The following is a 23187-nucleotide window of genomic DNA, read 5'->3' as shown; positions in this document are numbered from 1 at the left end:
GAAACAAGAGAACAACTCGTGTAATTCCTACGGACGCAAAAGGAATTTTTCACCCGTAGTTCTATTTTTATGCTGTATAAGAGTTTTTTAATATTTTTTTAAATTGTAGATTTGTGAAGGATTGATAATTTATGTACTGTCCTGTAGATTTTATGTCTCCATTTTTTAGTTTGGAAATGAAAGGAATACAACTCAGTAAAGGAGTTTTTGTATCGCCTACTATATTATATTCTATAATATCACTATAAACCTTTAGGGAATCTATTCTTATAAAGTCGTAAGACTACTGAGGATATTGTGGCCTTTTTCTTTTCATTATAACACCTGTCCGATTTTATTCTAAATCACAACCAAAATTGTGACTCAAATCAGCACTTTGAATTATAAACACTGATTGATCCTCAGGTAAATGAATGGCAATTTTTTGTGTAATCTTATCTACTGATACATAAATTCCGTTATATTCATATTTTTGTGCGCCTATACGTTTTCGAACTTTGTCATTCATGGCTACAACTATATCAACAAAACTTGGTTACAATCCAGGTTCAATATGCATCGGTTGAATCTTTCTTTTTTCCTCAGGACTTTCTCGTCCTTCTATGAAAGTAAACTTCCCCTCTGTAACGTTTTGGTACAATAAAGGGTACGACATTTCTGAAATAGCAACCTCCCATTCTCCTTTTAGAAGTAATTGTTCCGGTAGAAAATTTGTAAAGGAGCTAAGACTATTCTTCGGATAACAGTTAAAAGAAGCATTAGAAACTAGCTCAATAGTAAAAGAATCCATGACAACTGATCGATAGAAACTCAATTTAAAAAATGACTTAGCACTAATCTGAACATTTTTTCAGCTCTTTTTCATAAAATTTTCCCAGAATTTCTTCTTTTTCGAGATCTTTGATGATGTATGTAGGAGGTTTTTTGTAGATATTGCCGAAATTTCAAAAATTTCATCTGTGAACTGTGGCTTGTATCCTTTTCGGAACGGAATATCATTTTTCGAAATTCTAACTCTATCGCCAATTTTGAATTTTGGTTTAGTATATTTCTTTTAAAATATTGATAAAAAATCACTCTTTTTCACATCTCTGGGAGATTTTCCAATTGATCGATTTTTGCGGCAGTTCAATAGAGAAACAAATTGCTGCAATTTGAGGACAAATTTTTCACCATGATCTTCAATGTAACGATATATTATATGTTTTAAAGACTGAATTGCTCTCTCTGCAAATGCATTTTTGTTTCACTCATTGTTGTGTAAACTTCAATGTCTTTCTCCTTGCAAAATTTTTTAAAAGTTCCCCCATATTCTGTTCCTTTATCAACTCAATATTTTTTAGGAGTGTTTTTTCGAGAAATCATTTTTCTAACAGCTTGTAAATTGTCTTTGGCATACTTTGTTTTAATTGTTTGAACTCTGACAAATCTCGAAAAAATATCTACGGCAACTAATAAATACTTGACTCTATTGTTTTGACTAGCTAACTTGTCTACAAAAGCCAAGTCCAAACACCAGATTTCATTGATATATTTGGAAAACGCTTGAAGTCTTCAGACAGACCTGATTGGTGGACCAAATTTTGTATACGATGTCTTGGTTTGTAAAAACTTTTCTACTTTTTTTTTGATAAACCACTCTTTTTACTCAAGTTTTGAATAGAACCGTACGCAGCTCTGCCCCTAGAATACAATCTGTTTAGTCTTACCTTTTCAGATTTTGAAAGGGATCCAAGTTCCTATATCCTTTGTCTTGGCATTCTTGTTAATAACATGTTTAAGAGGAAGTTGAGTTGCTTCCAAAATAGTAAAGTAAATATCTGGAAAATCGGTATTTTTTCGCTTTAGTGCAGACCCAAAGTCTACAATAGATTCTTTTGTATCTCGATTATCTATTATAATATTGTCTGACTGGCTGAGTTTAATTCCAGGAGAATTCAAAGTTAAATCAATTATATGCTTATTTTTGCTCGTTTTCAACCTCGCATATACAGCACTGTAAACAGAATCAAAACTTTTTGGTACAATCTCCTCTTTTTCTTGCTTTTGTTCCATTTTTTGTTTTTTGGAAGTGTTCTTTGTGATTGATAAACTGAGTATGGAATTGAAACAAACTGTTCCATACTATGTCAATAGTTTAATGACAAAAGGGGTGATGATAGACATCAATTGTAACCCTTTAGTTGAACTTAAAATGATTCTTCTTTTGTGTAGAGGAGTTCTTTTTTGTGTTAGTTCTGAAAATTTTTTTCGATATTTTACTACGTCTTCTTTACGAAGATCTCAAAGCTCTCCTCTTAATAGGTTTACTAAACACTCGCTCAGAAACTGAATGAAATCTTTTGGGCAATTGAGAATGCATTATTTTCGAAGCCTTAGGGAAAATTTTTGAAATATTGAGAGAATAGAGACGTATTGTGTCCTCATCGTCCAAAAACTTTGTCTCTATTCCAGCTGGTTGGTAAAATTTTGTTGGAACTGAACCACTATTAGTGCAATACCGTAGTGAATCAAACGTTTTTGGTGTTAAATCAATAAGTAAATGACCATAAGGAACGGATGTTGCATCTTGATACCACTCTTTCAATTGAGATCCTAGACCTAGTTGTTGACTGAATGTATTGATTTGTAAAACATCCCTCGGCGACTTGAACAAGACTATGTGTGTATTTTGTAACTCTACATCTCTTCCTTATTTGCTTTGATGAAATAAATTGTGTTTGATGTATATTGTATTCAGTCCCCTCTGTCTCCCAGCAGTAGCAATTTTTACAAATTGTTTGGAGTTTGAATTTTCTTCACAAGAATCATCAATTATAAGCAAATACTTAGTTCCATTATTGGGGAGATTTTCAATTAAGTCAAAATCTACTCCTTGGATAAGTTTAAGGTTTTTTCTTTGCATTTGACTATAAAGAGGTCGATAATGTTGATAAAAATAAAAAATTTTGTCGAATGCTGGTTGAAAAGTACCACTTTTCAACCAATAAAAAATAAAATGAGATTTTCCAGATCCACTTGGTCCAACTAGGGAAATAAAAATTCGTTCTTTAGTAGATATTATTTTATTCATAGCTTTGGAGAGGGTAGAATATAACCGACTGTACTTGATAAGATAGCTACCCAAACTGTTGTTTCTTCAAATGTTGTGGATAACATAATTCGAACAATTGCACATACTAGCATCAAAACTATAACAAAAAATTGGCACAAAAAACTAAAAGAGATCTATTACATGTACGTCCAAACAATTTCCATGATTTGGTTCATGATTTTCTTCATCAAAAACAAAATTTCCTAAATTTATAGGCTTGTCACATTGATCGACCATCTTAACTCTAAAAAGAAAAAGTTGACAATGAAATTTAATTAAAGTTTGAAAATGGTAATAGGTTAAAATAAGCATAATTTACAATTTGTTAAAAAATCATCGAGTCCATGTTCCGTATGCAAATGCTTTTCTTTCTGCACAGTGAAGAATTTTTGCATGACGAAATGGGTAGTTGCTACACCTCCAATCATATTCTTCATCTTTGAATTTCAAAAACTGAACTTTAGGGCAAGCGTAGTCATCCAAATTAATAATCTTTGTTTCCAAAAATTCTGACAGAATCTTACATTTTTCATAACTTTTTGCAAAAAATTCCGTTTCTGTGGCTTCTAGATTTTTCAATATTTTTTCAAATGCAGTATTTTTTTCGTAACCACTGCTCCAGTTGATTCCATGAAGATGCTGTGTACACCAAAAAGATTGGGATGTTGGTTTGAATTTTTTGGGAGGAAGAAAGGAATATCCTACAGTTTGTCCATCCTTATAAACGCCTAACTCTTTCACTATATTGTTTTCAATACATTCAATATCCAAAACAACTAGACTCATTCTGTTAACTGTTTTCTCTGGAGTTTTTTTGGTTAAAATGATTGACCATCAAACAATGCATATACTGTTGAAGCAAATATTTTAACATATAAACAGGAAAATAATCCAGTCACGTGGCCAAGAAGGCATGAACTAGGGAGACTAGGTGCAACATAACAATACCCAGGTCCTTTTGTCGTAGTAGATTTCACAGATCCAGCAGAGTCTTGTAGAATTGCATGTAGCCTAAAAATTTTGGTCTTTGCCAAAAAATAATCCATACAGGAATTTCCGTATCCAATTAGTCCTCCAAAAGGAAATTTTTGGTCCATTTTTTAAATTTATGTCCGGGTCCAAAACAATACAGGTACAAAAAAATAAATTTTTTCTTTTTTTATTTGATGAGAAATCTTGCTTAATAATCTCAAAAATTCTTAGAATTTCATTCAATTTCTGTACGTTCATTTTCTACAATTTATTCGTCAATAATGATGCAAGTTTTTTTGAAGGTCTCTACATAACCTAGTAATAAAGGAAGCATATCGAGTAATTTATCATACTCTTCTCTTTGTAGTTGTAATGATTGATTATTTTTCCATTGATTTCTATTTCTACGATATTCTACAAGTCCTATTTTTTGGTATCTGATCTGTATCCTATGTGAATTTTTCTTCTACCATTATGCAGAATCCACTCAAAATGAGATATTTGCAAGTCTACGTCCAAATTCTGCAAGTTTGGTAAGTTTTGGGATTTTATAATTGTTAGCGAAATTTTTTGGGACTTTTCTTCGAGAATAATATGAAAAAGTCCCAATTTATTGTGAAGTTTTAAGATTAATTTTCTTGAAAAACCAATATTCCAATTCATACTGTTCAACGCCAATACTAAATGAAAAATGATTTTGAGGATAAATAGTTAAATTACAAGACAAAAAACATAAATAACACAATTTATTGTACATTACAGTTGTCAACAAACATAAAGTCTCCCAAAATTTGGGACAGTTCTTTGAATTCGTTCAAAGTATAGTTGACTTAGGCAACTTGTTTCATTGCTTCATTCTCTTTTGGGGTGAACAGTCCAATCTGAATGAAGGGAGATTTGTTAACATTGTACTTCTAGATCGTGACACAAACTTGTCTTCTATTGTAGGTTGCTATGTCATACACTTTGTTGCAGTTGGTAAGCTCCTGAACCATAGTTGACTCCTTGTCAGAAGTGAGTTCCAATATAGGAACGAGTCCAAGTTTTTCAGCATCGTGAATAACAGAATTTCTAATTGCCGAGGTTGCTTCTCCTTCTTTTTCACCAAGATAGACTTTCTGTCTTTTTTCGAGTTTTCCCAACTCATTTTTCTTGAATAGTTGAAAGCAGGGTTCAAAATAAATTTTCCCCTTGTAGGATTTTTGGGATCAATCAAGTCTCCCAATTCTTGTTTGATTTTTCGAGAATTCAATATAGTTGGAACTAGTGTCTTTTCTTGAGTACATTTGTGAAAAACAGACTGATCAGATGAAGAGAAGTGAGAGAAATGATTTTGAGATTAATTGAAATTGGAAGTAAACAATATAAGTCATTCACTTACCATAAAAGGAAATAGAACTATAATTGGAATATTCGAGTGAAATTTCCAAATATGGAATTGTGTAGGTGTTAGTGTTCCTATATAAATCCACAATTTTCAGCAAAAATCATTGTTCCATATGGCTGCAGCTATGTGTCAAGCTCTTCCCAGCTTTTATTCAGATTATTGTCAAAAAAATCGCTATTTATTTCCGTTTCCAGTGATTTGTACGAAAAATATATAGTAACCAATTATTTTTGTGTCTATACACACAATTTTTACTGTTCTTTGGAAAATTGAAAGTTCCACATACTTCTGATTGGTTCATCTTTCGATCAAATTTTACAACGATTGGGTAATTTTCATTTCACATACCAAATTATTGATTGTCTTTACACTCTGTTGAAATACAGATAATATTCGAATGATATTTCATCAACTGGCGAAGTTTTCAATCAACTTGACCGCGCTGTTCATCACAATTTGAAATGAAAAGGAGCAGAAAAAATGCCAAAAGTTGCAAAGAAAAGACTGTTACGCAAAAAATTCAAACGTCACTATTTATGTTCTAACCAGAAACTAGCTTCCACACAACTTATTGGTTCAGCTTTTCTAGAACGAGTTCGTAAAGTACAAAAATTAAAATACGAACATGATTTGTTAAAAATAATCGACTGTTTTATTGATGGTTATGGATTTGTAAATAGTGATCATGTCAATTTTTCAATAAAAAAAACTTTTGATAATCCATCTATTTTCTCTCATATGTTTACGAAATTACCAAAAATCACCGAAAAAAAAGCTCACCGTTGTCAAAAAAATTGCAAAAACTTTTTCAAACAAGTAAGAAAGATGTAATATTTCTTTTGATTTTCAAGAAGTTGCAAAAAGAGTTTCAATTTTTTAAACAAAATGTAAAAAATTTTAATTTTTTTTTGACAAAATGCGAAAAGTGTATCAATTTTTTCGACAAAATGCGAAAAGTGTTTCAATTTTTTTGACAAGCTGCAAAAGTGTTTCACCTTTTTCGATAAAATGCAAAAAGTGTTTCAATTTTTTTGACAAGATGCGAAAAGTGTTTCACTTTTTTCGACAAAATGCGAAAAGTGTTTTACTTTTTTCGACAAAATGCGAAATGTGTTTTACTTTTTTTCGATAAAATGCGAAAAGTGTTTCAAATTTTTCTACAAAGTGCTAAAAGTGTGTACAAGATGCAATATCGATTAGGTAACTTTTTACTGGTGTACAATTTTTTTAGTGTTTTTCCGAATGTGTGTGCAAAAATAAGTTTGGAGCTCTAAATTAAGTTCTAATTGTTTTTCAATGGTTCACCTTGAGCCTCTCATCTATTCTCATAATTAAAATGAAGTTGAAGAAAATAACTAATTACAGAAAACGAAGTCAATATCAAACATACTTTATTTACAAAAACATTTAATCAAAGAGCTGTCGAGCAGCAGAAGAGTTCTGGAGGTTCTCTATAGAACGCAGAGCTGGACGAGGTTCGATTGCTGGTGGTTGTTGTGGAGGAGTGTTTTGAGGCGTCATTGTTTCTGAGAAACCCTCATCTTCATCTATTGTGATGGGGTTTTCGACTGATCCTTCCTCCTCCCAAGGAAAGAGAAAGTGGTCGACTGGTTGAGCCACAAATCTTGAGTCCGGAAACTCGGGATAGTTCATTCCCACATGATCAGAAACTTCCCCCATCATTTGCATTGTTCCAAGTTGGTTCTCTGTGATGGGAACTTGCATCATATGATGTTCGTTGAAATCACTTCGCATCACTTCCACCATGTGCCAGGCTTGAATTGGGATGTCCATTCGTGCCAGAAAAACTCCAGAGACTGCTTCTCGCACTTGAATTTGTACTAGATCAGTCGAAAATTTTACAGAGTACATGAGGTTGCTGTTTTGCACTGAGAAAATCATTTTGAGCAATAAACTGAGTTAAATATTAAAAGCAAGAAAGAGCTGATAGAAGGGTGGCTGACGGAAGATAAGTTGAAATTAAGGTATTTAGAGCTGAGAGAGGAGGTAGTTGACGCTAGTTAAGTTGAAAATAAAATTATTTTTAGTTAGGAGTTAGGGGTACCTTCAACTCGAATGTGTGGGTTTGAACAATCAGAATCAATTTTCCTTATTTGGATTTTAGTCGTATCCAATCAGATTTCAGCTTCCTTTATGGTGTTCTTGGATAAAAGTCGTGTCCAATCGGAAACAAAGCTCCATTTTGGATATTGTCGTTTCCACTCACAAAAATGTTCATTTTTGTTCTTGTTGTCGTATTCAATCAGAGAAATGTTTCAGGACTTAAATCTTCCAAATAAGTAAAAATATACACAAAAGCAATAGCAAAAACAAATGACCAAAAGTTGTTTGCAGTAAAAATAAGAAATATTGCTGATATAAGTAACAAAAGAAAGAAAAGTAATAAAAGTAACATCTTTGCAACGTTTTTCATCAGGTTAATTGAATTTTTTGTATTTAATCAATTAAAATTTGCTGACTTTTGAGTAAATAGTCAAGTTCTTTAATGTTTATGTAAATTTGGGAGGATAACTCAAAGTTGACGAATTTTTCAAAGCAAACTTCTGGAAATCTGATTCCAAATCGGATCAAGCAGGATTTTGAACTTTGAAAATCCTTAAATAAATGAAGGAATAAAGAATTTTGCTTGGGAATTTTAACAAATTTAGGTATTGGGTAGGGGATAAAAAGAGTTTTTGATATATTATCGTACGACTTTTTGATTAATTTCAAATTCTCGAGAATAAACAAAATTTCTTTCCTTGTGAGGTGTAATTCAGCCGTAAGTTTAAAAATTTGACACGCAATATGTGGATCAAAAGTAAACCCTTTGATTGAGTAAGTTTCTCTGAAGAGACCTTTACTTAGTCGGATAGCTCTATTTTTGCACAATAAAGACGTCCAAAAAATTATGAAAAAAGTAAGAGTCAACATCTCTTTCATCAATAAGAAAATCAATTGGAATTTTTTCTTTTTTCTTATAAAGTAACTCGAGGAAGCTCAAATGTTTTTGATAGACATTTTTCAAATAATGATTAAAGTTTTTTAAAAATACTAAACAATTCACTTTTAGAAAATGCTGGATTCTGATTGGTTGACTTCCAACAAACAGTGTTAAATAAAAGAAAACTCAACTCCGATTGATTGATTTCCAAGTAAAAGTAAATAAAACTCCTTTCATTCTGATTTTCTTTACGTTAAAAGCAATCGCTCTATACTTTACAACTACTTCAAAGTATTTTCAATAAATTTGAACTAATCAAAGTAAGTATAATTAATCGAATATTTTTTGGGACTTTTTAAATCTCCCAATTTTGTAGGTACCATGTACTTTCATTTAATTTTACTACAAGCTAAACCTTCCACTTTTTTTCAGATGCCAGCACTCAACAGGAAAGAGAAAGTGAAATGCGAGGACTGTAGTAAGATGTATGTTCATAAAAATGCTGCGCGACATCGCAAGAGTTGTGTGCGAGCAGTTATTTCTTGTCCGAAATGTAGTTATTGTACATACAACCAGCAGTAAATGAATTTCCATACGAGCAAAAAGCACGTAAAGTCAACCCCAAAGTCAACAAAGTGTGTATCGTATGAGAAAGAATTTCCCAGCCCTTATTCACTTCAACAGCATGGCAAGAAGGATCACGGAATGAAAGCAAGAAAAACGAGTGATTCTGTTGCTAATTTGAATAAAATCTTGGAAAACGAGGAGGATAATGATCAGCTACGAGATGAGTTGAATGCCTGTCAACACTTCTTGACAGATACTGAGATAGAAAATGGACGCCACAAAGTATTTAATTTTCAACTTTCAAAACTAGATCCTAATCTAGTTAATGAAAAACTGGATCAAGTCTTTGAAAAACTTGATTGTGCAGCAAAAATCAACATTGCCTTGGGATTTGTGTTACGTAATATAGAAACAAGCGAATATCGTTATTTCTACGCTCATGAAAATAACACACTCTGTGATAAATCTATACTGCTTTGTACTAAAGAAGACTTGACATATATACAGAACAAGGTCAATAAGCAATATATCATTGAAATTTGTACACAAGAGAGACAAAATACGAAATGGCGATTCAAGCTGATCGCTAATGTGACCATTTTTGCAGCCTTACTGAAAAACGTACCTATGGGATGTCCAGATTCTGTGATTCCCGAACCAATTCCAGATTCTGTGATTCTCGAATCAAGACACAAAACAATCATACAATGACAATCCTTTTTTCAAAAATACTGTTGTTTCCAGAAACAATATTGGTGAAAATATGAAGACATATGCGGAAGAAAACGATTTGTTAAAACAACCGCAAAGAATGTTGATATCGAGCTTCAAATTGACCAGCGGAACAATGATCACACCACTTTTCAATTTTTACTTGGATCTAGGACTACAGTGTACAAAAATTCATCGTTTTGTACAATACACACCGCATAAAGTATTCAACATTGTTCAGTCTGTTGTTGATGCTAGGCGAGCCGGCGATGAAAATCCATTATCTGGCGTAGTAGCCGAAAAATGAAACTTCTAGGAAACAGTTTCTACGGCTATCAATTAATGGACAGATCAAAACATACAATGACAAAATATCTTGGAGACGAAAAAACTCACAAAGCTATCAATAACCAATTCTTCAAGAGACTTAAAATCGTAGCTAAAGATTTGTATGAAGTGGAACTTGTTAAATCTACTATAGAGCATCGTGAACCAATTATAGTAGGATTCTTTATAATACAGTATGCCAAGTTGAGAATGTTGGAGCTGCATTATAACTTTTTCGATAATTTTTGCGATGTCAACAAATTCGAAGAACTCGAAATGGATACAGACTCCCTCTATTTGGCTTTGGCAGAAGAAGATTTAGATGATTGTATCCTTCCTAGCAAGCGAGCAGAATGGACTGAAAGGCGAAGCAAGGACTGTCGAGACGACTTCAGAGCAGATGCAAAAAACAACTTTTTTCCCCGTACTTGCTGTTCTAAACATAAGAAACATGACAAGAGAGAACCAGGATTGTTCATGGAGGAGTTCAGATGCATCAAAACTTTATGCCTGTGAAGTAAAACCTATTGCTGTTACGATAGTAAAAGTCAAAAGTATAGATTTAGCAGTAAAGGTCTGAAAAAACGTGCATTAGAAGACTCTGGAGATGGACCAATGGCGAAGTATCGATAAGTACTGGATGAGGCAGTGAATTTGAAGTCAACGAATAGAGGATTTAAAACGATTAACCATGCAGTCGCAACTTATGAACAAACTAAAAAAGGACTGAGCTATTTTTACCCTAAACGGGAAGTTGAATGTGATGGAATACATACTAAACCTCTAAATTGGTAGGAGATTATGTAGTAAAATTGTATACAATGCTGTGAATTAATACATTTTCTCTGTAATTAACCTTTTTTTTTGAAAAAACTCTTTTTCAACGCTACGTTTAGGTTACCAGTAAAACAGTATGTTGTTTTTTGATTAGGAAAATATTTACAATCTGGAAAATTGTCTAAATCTAGCTCCAAAAACTCGGGTGCCAAAGTTTTTTTGAAACTTACCATCTGAAACCTTACCATCTTAATACATAGGAAACCTACCATCGTAATACTTTAGGAATCCTTTTCCCTAATGAGTTCTTAATTCCCTACAATGAATTTCTTAGACATAGGGAAATCTATACATGGGAAATTCGGGCGCCGAAAAAAACTTACCATCTGAAACTTACCATCTGAAACCTCGTATCTTAATACATTGGGAAACCTATTCCCTATCTTAATACATTGGGAAATCTATAGCATATGTTAATACATAGGGTGAGGACCGGATACTCTATAGCCTATGTTAATACATGGGCGGTCCTCACCCCCCCCCCCCCCGGCTGAATTCATCCAACATATACTACTGGTGTGGCTCAAAGTATATTTCGTAAGTTGCGCAAAAGTCTTTTTCCAGTCGCTCCGTAGGTAATAAATCAGCCAATAGAAAGTTGTAGCCTCCCCTAGTCAATCAAGGGAGTTTATCTTGCAGTATACCCGCACCGAGCGCCCACGGATCATAATAGATTATATTGCCATAATATGGTCAGCATCTATAAAATGACAAAATAATCGATTATAATCGATTAAAAAGGATTAAAATCATAATGTTTTTTATATCAATATAATCCATTATAATCAATTATAATCCAATAAAAATGGATTTAAATCCTAATATTTTTTATGCCAATAAAATCCATTATAATCGATTATAATGATTTTTTTCGAGGGGTTATTCAAGAAAGTTACAATTTTGTTCGAAGTTATCTCATTTTCTGTTTAGTGCAGCTGCTTCGCATTACGCTTCATAAATTGTTATATTTCATAATAAAATGTATACAGTTTTTTGTATCTACTTTTTTAAATTCATCGCAGTTTAACACTTCATTTTACTGTTTTTTTTTTATTTTTTACCACAGCCCCCCCAGTTTACCACCTCCCTCCATTTTACCACCACCCCCCAGTTTACTCCCCACCCGCAGTTTACTCCCCCCACCCAATATATCCCCGCCACCCCCCCCCCCCCCCCCCCCAGTTTACTCAGAGAAAAAAATTGCTCTGAGTATCTTTTGTTTAGAGCAAATGTCGTAGAAACTATTAAAATAGTCGTGGTGTGGCTCAAAGTTTTTTTCTTAAATTGCGCAAGAGTCTTTTTCCAGTCGCTCCGTGGGTCATAACTTAGCCGAAAGAAAGTTGTAGCCTCCCCTAGTCAATAAAGGGAGTTTATCTTGCAGTATGCCCGCACCGAGCGCCCACGGATCATAATCGATTATATTGCCATAATATGGTCAGCATCTATAAAATGACAAAATAATCGATTATAATCGATTAAAAAAGATTAATCTTAAAAAAAATTTTAAATCAATATAATCCATCATAATCGATTATAATCCATTAAAAATGGATTTAAATCCTAATGTTTTTTTTTATGCCAATAAAATCCATAATAATCGATTATAATGAATTTTTTCGAGGGGTTATTCAAGAAAGTTACAATTTTGTTCGAAGTTATCTCATTTTCTGTTTAGTGCAGCTGCTTCGCATTACGCTTCATAAATTGTTATATTTCATAATAAAATGTATACAGTTTTTTGTATCTACTTTTTTAAATTCATCGCAGTTTAACACTTCATTTTGCTGTTTTTTTTATTTTTTACCACAGCCCCCCCAGTTTACCACCTTCCTCCATTTTACCACCCGCCCCCCCAGTTTACTCCTCACCCCCAGTTTACTACCCCCCCCCCCCCCTCCAATTTACTTTACGCTCCGCTCAGTTTACCCTCCCACAGTATAACCCCTCCCCCGGTTTATACCCCCCACTTTACACCCCCTCAGTTTACGGAGTGGGGGGGGGGGGGGTGTGTTAAAAACTTAAGGGGGCGAGGGGATGACGTTGATACATGACATTTAGTAAAAGACATAGCATACTTTCTGCAAATTTTCGCAAAATTTGCAAAATTTTGCTAAAAATAACCTAATTTAGTTCTAAAAATGAAATGGATTATAATCGACTATAATGGATTATAATGGATTCTTATTTGAAAAATAATCGATTATAATCGATTATCTTGGTAAAAACAATCGACTTCAGTGACAAAAATAATGGATTATACTCGATTATAATGGATTATAATGGATTATTTTTTTTTCAAAAAAAATCGATTATAAAGGCAATATAATCAATTTCGTGGTCTAAATTTTACATCTGCAATGGATTACAAATGGATAATTTTTGTCTCGGAAATCCATTATAATCGATTAGAATCCATGGGCGCTCGGTGCGAGTGTCTTTAAAAGATTGATTATCTTTAAGACCTTGCAAAATAACTTCCTTTTACTTTAAAGATGAACGTTTTTTTTTATAAAATCTTTTAAGATATGATTTTGTGTGGGAAAAACAGCCTAAAAACATTATTTAGCGTTTGTGCAGTAAGTGCTGTGGGACCATTCAATTAACAAAAGAGAAAAAGAGAAAATTATAAACACATCATAAGATGTACATAATTCCTTATGGAGTTTAAGTTAACACACGATACAAAATAAGCTAATTGTTTCCATTTATTCAAGTTTTGACATAAATGACAAAAAAGTACATTTTAACCGCTAGAATCGCAAGACTAGATGAATTCTTCCAATAAAATCAAAAAGTATGTTCTTGGAAATCTCAATTCAAAATGCATACATTATAACCACAACCAAGATAACCTTCTTGGCAAAGATATTTTCCTTGATCGACTCAGGTCGTCGCACCAAAGTATAAAAGGCGATGCTGTTTTTTTCTTCGATGATGTTTGATACGTTTCCATTACCGTGAGTCGTCTCCCCTTTTACGTCATTTTTAGCATGTTTGTGATCCCCGAGTGTTTGCGTTGAAGAAATTTGTAATTGCAGCAACAACTGTGATTCAGTGGCATGTAATTCTACCATTAACCTCATCATCCCCTAAGCTGCTTTTATCTAACCCCATACCATTACCTTCAGTTTCCTTATCTTTACCAAAAAAGTGGCGCTGGCAAACTCCTGTTCGTACTCATAGCAGTACACAAACTTGATACATTATCTAGTATTCAACCCGTACATACAGGGGCGGAACTAGGATTTTCTCGAGGGGGGAGGAGTTTCAAAAAAAAATTCTTTGTCGAAAGTTTTGTCGACCCTTTTTTTTAGGTCGACCAAAATGATTTTACAAGCTCTCCCCAAAGATAAAAAGGACCCTGTGTTGTCAAATTTTCTGCGCCGCAGGCAAAACTTTCGAAAAAACAAGGCAAAAAAGGCACTCTTAGGCACTTCTTAGAAAAATTTGACCAAAAAAATCGCGTTTCTTTTGACGCGCGATCTCCCCTCAAAAAATCTCCCCTCGCCTTTATAAAAATTTTAAGGTGCCTCACCAAAAATAGATATCTCAAAATAGAACAAAGGGGGGACCCTTTGGGTTGGCAGGGGGTCGAATCCCTGAGTGCCTGCAGCTTTTACTTTTCCAATTGATTGTTCACTGTACCAGTACCAACACTTATGCCGAAACCTGCCCGAGTACCAATACCATGCCGCATACTTGCCTTGAAAATACGACTAGCACTTTTTCAAAACTGAGAACTGTAAAATTGATATCTCCCAAGCGCAATTATGCAGATTCTAAATCCTCTAAAGTCTATGTATTTTTCTGTTTTTATCAAACTATACAATCAACCAATAATTCAGATTGAAAAAACAAGTCTCACTGAAAATGTAGAGCTTGAGGAATACCAGGAACTAAAGTTTAGCACTGCAGCAGTAATCCGACAAAATGACTTCATTAGGAGGTGAAACTGTGCATTTTGTGAACTGTAAGCGAGTTCCGCAACAAGCCCGAAACCGATTTGTCGCGGAATCCGCGACATTTGTGGTTTCTTTCAATTTTTTGACCGTTTTGAGTTCGACGAACACATAGCTAGAACACTGTAATTCTTGCAAAGGCTTCAACAACAGCCAATTTAGCAAAATATGCAGCAAAAAATGCGGAATCTTGATCAGTTTGTTTTTATCTTGAACAAATCATAATATAGGAGTATGGAAAAATTATGCTGTCGCAGAATCTGCAAATTTTAATCGAAATCCGCAAATTGTAAGCGGAATTCGCATTTCGTATGTGGTTTCCATTAACAAATATAGTATTTCTTGAAATTACGTTTTAAAAAAATTTAATTTTTGTGTGCCACCAGCAAGATTTTCCAATAAGTCAATCACCTTTACTGCTATCAGTTTAAATATATTTGTTGACATCAAATCAAGTTCATTTACTGCACACTGTTTGAAGTCACCAGCTACATTATGATACTTAAACATAAATAAATTACATTTCAATTTAGGTTTTATCGTAATAATCCAACAAAGAATTCAAGATTAGATGAATTATAGGCTAAAAGTTTTTTGTAAAACTTTTTAATCCAAAAGGAAATTGAATCCAAATTTCAATCCTAATTAAAATCAATAAATTAGAAATTAAATCAAAATTACTTTAAGATGATATCATTATGTGCTTTAAAAGCAATATGACAAGATCAGTTCTTAGAGATTAACAAAAAATGTAGGCAAAAAATTAGAGATAAGCAGAGGAACTAAAATTTTGCCGTTGTCCTTCATCTCAATTGCCCAAGCCATCAAGCAATATTCTCATATATGTTCAGCTAATATTCTCAGCTAATATTCACATATATAATTCTCTCCCAAACACCCCTGGTGGTTGTAGTCCAAAACATTATCACATACATATTCATTGTCACAACCAAACCCGCTTATCCCCCCCAAAAAAAAACATTTTACTGATTTTGTTTTCGAAGGATATGTTTCTCAAATAATGATCCTAAATACTTTTCCCCAAATACTGAAGGGGTACATCCACGATTTCAATTACCCTTTGATTTCAGATTTGTTATTGAACTCGACAGACATTGACCAAACCTATATTTTAAATTCTGCATTTGCTAGGTAACACTTCTAGCTATCGTTCTTAATTGTTCAAGCACTAACTGGTTTAGGTCAGTATGATGATCAACGTTGCTTACTCCACCTATTTTTGGGGAATTCATTTAAACTTTTGAAATCAGTTAATGTTTTGAGATATTCCCTTGCTTTCGCGTAATCCAGAACAACCAGGTATATTTGCTCGAGGCAGAATTTGCGACAAAAATAAGTTTTTTATGCAAAATATTTTTTATAGATGTTTTTGCGTTACGTTTCGCCTGGTAATGTTCAGTTAAACAGCTATTGCAAAATATTCGACAAAAAATTCTTGTGTGATTTTTGCTTCACGAAGTAACTGTTACTCGTATTCAAAAACTATATTTTTGTTTTACGCAATTACTCAAACATAAAATTTTCAGCATCTGGATTACTTTATAATTTGAAACATTAGTTTGCAAAAAAAATTATCAAAGATTTTTTTGAGAACAAAAAAACTTGTACTTACAACTTGTTTATACTCGCCCAACTTATAATTTTGATTAAATGGCCGCTTCATTGAACGGTCACAGATCCCGAATCTATTTAACCTTTAATCTCAAATGGAAAAAATTAAGGCTTCGGTACAGAAAAGTTTCACATTACATATGTTGTATTCTATAAAAAGTTAATGGTATTCTGTATTGCCGACCTATCACTTTATATCGATCCAGTTATTTATTCATTTCTGCAACAAAATGCTTGAAAATTATTTTTATCTACGCCAGACAATTTATTTTTTTTAGAACAGATCACTTTGCAACATTTTTTGAGCAGACTATATAACTAACCAATAAACCAATTTGACATTTCTGTCAACAAAAATTACTCATCATCTGAGCCGGTTCCTTTTCAAAACTCCAAAACCACTCTCTTTTGGAAATGGAAAATTAAAACTTTGATTGCATCAGTGATTGTTTTTAAAGCTTGTCCAAAAAAAATACCAAAATAATGGAAAAAATCTGAGCCTCCACTTTTTTTTACGGTAATAGGAAAACATTATGCTCAAGAAAACAAAAAAGGAAATTGTTGCTGCTTCTCGAATATAATTGGCGTTCTTTCTCCCGCAGATCAGTGAAAGAAAAGCCAGAAAAGCAAAACTCTGCTCTTTCTAGGGAAAATTGTAAGCAATGCTTTTAATGAGTAAAACTATTAACCGATGCATAAATTTATTTTTTCAAAATTTTTTGTATTTGATTTAGGTTTTTAAAACTGTTTAAGGAAAATAACAAGATGAAAAATTTTCCTCATACCATCTTAAAAGCTTTGAATTTTAACCTCTGAATTTAGAGAAATATATGACCTCGAATTTTTTATTTTCATTTCTCCTGAATTTGTAACCATAGGAATCTACCTAATTTTGGACAAAGCTGAATGTATCACTGTTGCGCCGGCAATTTTTCGACTGTCTTTTGAAGTGTTTAACACTTTAAAAAAAAAATCGAAAATCTTCTCCGCACCTAAACTAAGATGATATCCTAATTTGGCCCAAATAACAATTGGGCATTGAATTATCAATTTACAAAAAAAGGGGCAGGTGAATTCTTATTTATTAGATTTAGACAGTCGACTTTTTCTGGAAGAAAAGCTATTGCAAGCACAATTGCTGTGTCCCTATCTTTCAAAGTTGTAATAAACAAGTCTTACATCAGAGCGCAGCTTTGAATATTTCAACTGCTTTTTAAAGTAGTTTTTTAATTGTGCTACTTCGTAAGCTAATCGACGTAACCGACGTAAGTGTTAATTGTGCTTCTCATTTGGAGATAAAATTTGTACTCTGGAAAATATCCGTCAGCATTACAGTAATTTACAGTAATTTCAATGCTTTTATAAATATAGTTATGAAGCTAAAATAGATCAAAAAGTTTTTTAAACTCCACCAATGCAGCGTAATTTTTTTAATTGAATACACCAAAAAAGTTGAAAAACTCAATTGGGAACAATGAATTGTGTTTCAAGAAGTTACACACAAATGTTTTTCTTATATTTTTCAGGTCGGAACAAAATAACTTTGAAAACTTACTCAAAAATTGAAATTCTAATTTAGTCTTTTTAATTGAGTCTCTACAAAGTTATAAGAATAAAGAAAATGGGCGAATAATTGATTTAAACTGATTTGATTGGGTTATTTTTCATAATGTAACTGTATCAAATGAAGCTGTAAAAAGACAAAGTTCATAATTTTGAATTAACTGAATATCCTCGTAAACTTTTTTTTGCTTTAGATTAACTTTAAAATGATTTGACTCTAAATTTATTGTCTATTTTATGAGACATTTTTAAATTTCTAAGTTTTCTCAGAAGCCTAAATGGATCATTTTATTGCAAAACTTTGTGCAACCCAGGCAATATTTTGAGAGAATGTGCTGAGTAAAAATTCGTTTTTTTTTCGTCACTCGCTTCTCTACAACTATTTTTCAGCAAAAAAGAGAGAACGGATTTTACAGTCACCTCTAAAAAACTTTGGTTGAGAGTATTTCTGTGTGTAAATATAGATTCTGAATGTGAAGGAGAAGGACAGTTATTTGACTGCTACGCTATGGATACACGTCTACTACAGGTCACAAAGCGCAATATGGAACACAACTGCGCATCCTGGAAGAAAAGTTCTCATCTTCCACCAGCGAACTTCCTGGTCCGCGGATATCAGTGAGTCGTGATTCTTTTGAGATATGAGTTTGGAAGAGAAGGATTGCGAAAAACCATATATTTTTTAAAATTTAAATTATTTTTTTAAATGAACATTCACAAGCTGAAATAGAACATTTTATATAATTCAAATAACTCAAAGTACCCACAACTTTGTCAAAATTAGTCTTTTCATTTATAGATAGATTGGAAGTATATCACTGAAGTTAATTCTAGTGAAAATAGTATTTATTTGTTGTAGTTATGTATGATGCAGTAGAAATCATTTTTGAGAGCTTCAATCAACAGCTTGTCCAAGTCGACTTCGGAGTTGTTTCCTGCTGGTCGTCAGCAGTCACTGTCAAAGTGGCCTGTAGTTTTGACGTCACCTTTTTTCCTTATGATGAACAGACCTGTGACATTGAGTTCGGGTCATGGATTCTCGATCCCACTGTAGTAAGTCTTCGTAAGTTCTATCTTCTACAAAGTTTAATAATTCATGAAAGTCTTCAATGGAGTCCCGATATAATACCAATCTTCTAATACCAATCCTCTCACACCAAAATATTTTGGTGAATAATAAATTATATCTTTACATCCTGGGAAAAAGTCTTAAAAGGTTTTACCTATTGTCATACCTTCAAATAATTTTTGAACTAATTCAAATGGTTTTCTGTTATGTTGTCTTCTGTCGAGTAACACTTTAAGTAAGATAACAAAAATTATGTTTTTATCTGATTACACACCTTCAAGCGGAAAAGATTTTGATAATTTCTTTTTAGTTTCGTTACTCCATTTTAATTGAGTTATTTCTCCGTTCATTCAAATCACGAGTGGTGAGGTTCAGGGTGGGAGATAAGGGTAAAGTGTCAATTGGAAATGGACGTCCTTTTTAATGTGTTTTTAAAAGACCCCACTGAGTAAGTACGCCACTTCAAAAACCGTGAATTTGTTTTCAAGCTATGCGTATTATTTAAGTATAAATAATCTTTTTCGTAGTTGAAACAAAAAGAATAAAAAATTCTTGATAATGGGAGATGGGAATTATTTGACTTGATTGTTTTTTTTTGCTCCAAGTTCCCCGAAAACACCAAACATTTTTGGTCGGGGTGACTTTTTTTCAGATCACTTAAAAAATTTTTAGTGTACTTATTTAAATAACAATATTTTATCCGAGATCGTTTTTTTAAAGTTAAAGTGGATTGAATTTGCGATTAAAATGGTCAATTTGGAAAAACTAAAGCGGGTGAGATTTCCAATTTTTCTTAGGCTTATAAAAATCGGCAAAATGTTCTAGCTCAGAACTATTCTGAGTTCAAGTGTCATGGTAATTGAGGCACATAACGTCCTAATTGATGTGATAATTGTCACTTAGTTTTTTTACTTAGTGTCTTGGAAACATTAACGACTGAGATTTTTTTTAACTGGGTTTTTTTCTGAAAATGGTCTTATTCTCTTCTCGGAACAGTCAGGGCCTTGTCTTAAAATCAATACTTTTGCTTCGTTGAACCGTCCAGTAAAAAAAAGTTGAAAGCTACTTTTAATGCAAATTCTAAAAACTGTGTTTATCTATCAACAAGACGTATGAAAAATAATTTATATTTATAGTCTCATTTTTGTTTTTAGATTTTCAAGTCAAGGTTTTTTGTTCAGAAGTTCAGATCATCTTAACTTGCTCTTCTTCAAAAAATATGAGGAGTGGGAGCTGATACGACCAGTTGCTCTATTCAGCTTCATGCGGGAAATCGGACCGAGTAAAAACATAATGGATAAACTTCTGGAAAAAATTTCTAAATAGGAAAAAAAAATCACATAAAAATTCAAGGCTGCCTTATTGCTTTCTTGTATTAAAAAATTCTTCAAATGGAAAAATGTGTATTCTCATTTAAAATGTTTCCAGCCGTTTTTAGCGTTGGTTTGTGTTGTCAAAAGTGTCTTGATACAAAAACTAAAAGGAAAACCAATATGAGTGACCGCAAAAATCGTACAGTACAGTGCAACAAAGTTATGAATTTGTCCAGAAAAATTGAAAACTGTGTGTTTGACAGTTTCTGTAGGTACTTGCTGTGAAAATGTATTGCATATCAAACCTGTTTAAAATGACAGCTTCTGTTTTAATTGAGCGTGAAACAACAATAATATACCGTAACCACCACATTTTGTAAACATTGCATAAAAATAAGAAAAGAGTTTTAGAAAATTGAAAATCTTAGTTTTTTACGATTAAAAAGTTTTAAACTCGTATTGTACGAAAAATATGTAATCTGAAACAAAACAGACACGAAACTTTTGAATTTTGTACAAGAAAGAAAATCAGGACGGGTAAATGGCTGATTTTTTTTGGGGTGTCTACGTTGACTAAGACTAATGTCCCTTTTAGTCATGAAGACCTATACATGATTTTTAAAGGGCCTATTCTTCTATGCCTGCACAAATTTTTATTGGATAACAATCAATTGTTATGAATGTTAATTGTCAGTTTACATAAATATCTGAAATCTTCTATTATAATTTAAGCTAGTTTCAATATATCAAAACATACTAGAGTCGATTATGATGGATTACAAAAGAAAAAGTTTAGGTTATGAGTTGGCTTGAAGCATTTAGGTATAACCAAAACTGGAAAATTAGTTTTGTTATAGTGAGAAATAATTTTGACATGACTAGTTTTGAAAACTTTACTATTTTTCATTTACCCTGATTCTTACCCCACCTCCTTGCATTTATCAGTTTTCTTATGGTTTTGTTGCGGAAAAATTTGGTTAAATGAGACCAAAAATGGAGTAAGACTATTCATAATAAATCCTAATAGATTTTGATGCTAAGGAATTTATCCATTGTAATTACAAGATTTTTATTTTTTTTTGTACTCAAAAGTCGCATCAATAATTGTTTATAGCGACAAAATTTTAGGCAACAAAATTCCAGTGTAATTAATTTTTATCCATAGATAGGAAATGGACACAATTATGATATTCTTGGCATGCGGCTGATGTTAAAGCGGCGCCATTTTTTCTATTCAGTTGTGTTTACCACCCCGCTAATCACTACTTACATCTTCTCAGGAGCGGTATTTTTTGTTCCTGTTGACTCGGGTGAGAAAATATCGTTCGCAATAACAATGCTCTTAGCACAGGCCGTTTCCTGTACAACTATTACCAATTTTCTGGCTGCTAGTTCACTGCACATTCCAAGGATTGCAATTCTATTGACAATGACCGTTATCCAGATATCACTCAATGCCTTGATGACAACTTTGGGTGAGTTATTGATTTTAACTGTTTGACTTTTGCTGAAATAAACCCAAATATTTTACTTAAAAATAATTGCTTGCCAAAAAAGGTTAATTATATGACCGCATACTTTAAAAGTTGGATTATTAACTATCATTTCAAAAACTGTCAAAAGATTTATTTCATTTCATTTTTTTGTTTGTGTCGGCCTTGTTTTTGTTCTGATTTATTTAAATTTTTTTAAAGCATAAAAACTCATTTGTATTTTTGGTCCGGAACTATCATTGCATTAATTTTTTCAAATTTAGTTATCATTGAATTTTTTTTCAGTGATGAACATCCATTTTCTCGGCGTAAAGCTCAAAATGGGATACAATACCAGATGGCTCTTATCGCACAGGGCAATGTGGTGTTTCGGTTTGAGACCTTGTGAGCTCGAGAAAGCATTTCCTGGAGCTAAAATCACAATCGACGATATGGCACCGAGTTCTAATATTGAAAAGAGTATAAAAGTTCAAAGTAAGATTGATAAGAAAAGCAATGACAAAAACAACAAAAGCAACAACAACAATGCCAACGATAATACGAATAAAAAATGGGCTAATCTAACTGGACAAGTTGATACCGATAAAAGCGTCCGCGAAGAACTCAAAGAGTGTGGTTTGAGAATGAAAGAAATTGTTGAAAATGCTGTTTTTCTGGAGAGCGAGGAAAACAATGAGTATCTGTGGAAATATTTCGCTCTACTCGTCGACCGACTTTTATTTTTTCTCAGTATTTTGGGTTCGCTAATTATTGGCATATTTATGCTGGCGTTGTAAAATCATATAGATCAATCTGACTTTGAATTGAGTGCTGCGGTTTTGTTTTAGGTACATCATTTTTTGATTGATTATATCTGAATATATATCATTGAATGACTGCCACCGATTCGAAGTGTTCTCATTCTTAATCTCTTGCTGCACGCATTTTTGTCGTTTTAAAATTGTGTACTATGTTTTTAATTGTGAGTGGTCTAATTTTGTATTTGATTTTTTATACGGAATTTAAATTAAATATGAAAGCAGTTTAAAATTGTACATATACTGAAATCAAATTCATTTCCTTTTAGCAGAAATTGAAAGTTTTGAAAATCTCATTTCAATTTTCGGGTCGAGGTTCAAACTTTGTTCGATGCTCAGACTTTTAAGTTGCCAAAGTCTGTATATAAATTCGCAAAAGTCTGGACATAAAGCCGCAAAAATCCCAACAAAAATCAGATTTTTGCCTCTTTAGATCCAGATATTCGAGATATTCCAGATTTTCCATCCTTTTGCTACTTTTCATCTCAAATTTTGTGTTAAAGTTTTTGATAACCCAAATAT

At 32.7% G+C, this 23187-nt stretch overlaps 1 protein-coding gene across 1 annotated transcript in view; it reads left to right on the top strand.

Annotated features, from left to right (window-relative positions):
• Positions 1-9102: 9102 nt before the first annotated feature.
• LOC134852023 (neuronal acetylcholine receptor subunit non-alpha-3-like) overlaps positions 9103-23187 on the top strand; it is a 17646-nt gene continuing 3561 nt past the window's right edge. The window contains exons 1-3 of the mRNA XM_063868301.1: positions 9103-9246; positions 18458-18611; positions 18853-19046. Of these exons, the coding sequence (XP_063724371.1) occupies positions 9103-9246; positions 18458-18611; positions 18853-19046 (492 nt within the window). The remainder of the gene's footprint in view (positions 9247-18457; positions 18612-18852; positions 19047-23187) is intronic.

The sequence above is a fragment of the Symsagittifera roscoffensis genome, chromosome 7 (assembly GCF_963678635.1).
Source record: "Symsagittifera roscoffensis chromosome 7, txSymRosc1.1, whole genome shotgun sequence".
In the NCBI taxonomy this organism is placed as follows: Eukaryota; Metazoa; Xenacoelomorpha; order Acoela; family Convolutidae; genus Symsagittifera; species Symsagittifera roscoffensis.
This window is presented reverse-complemented; position numbering and strand designations above follow the sequence as displayed.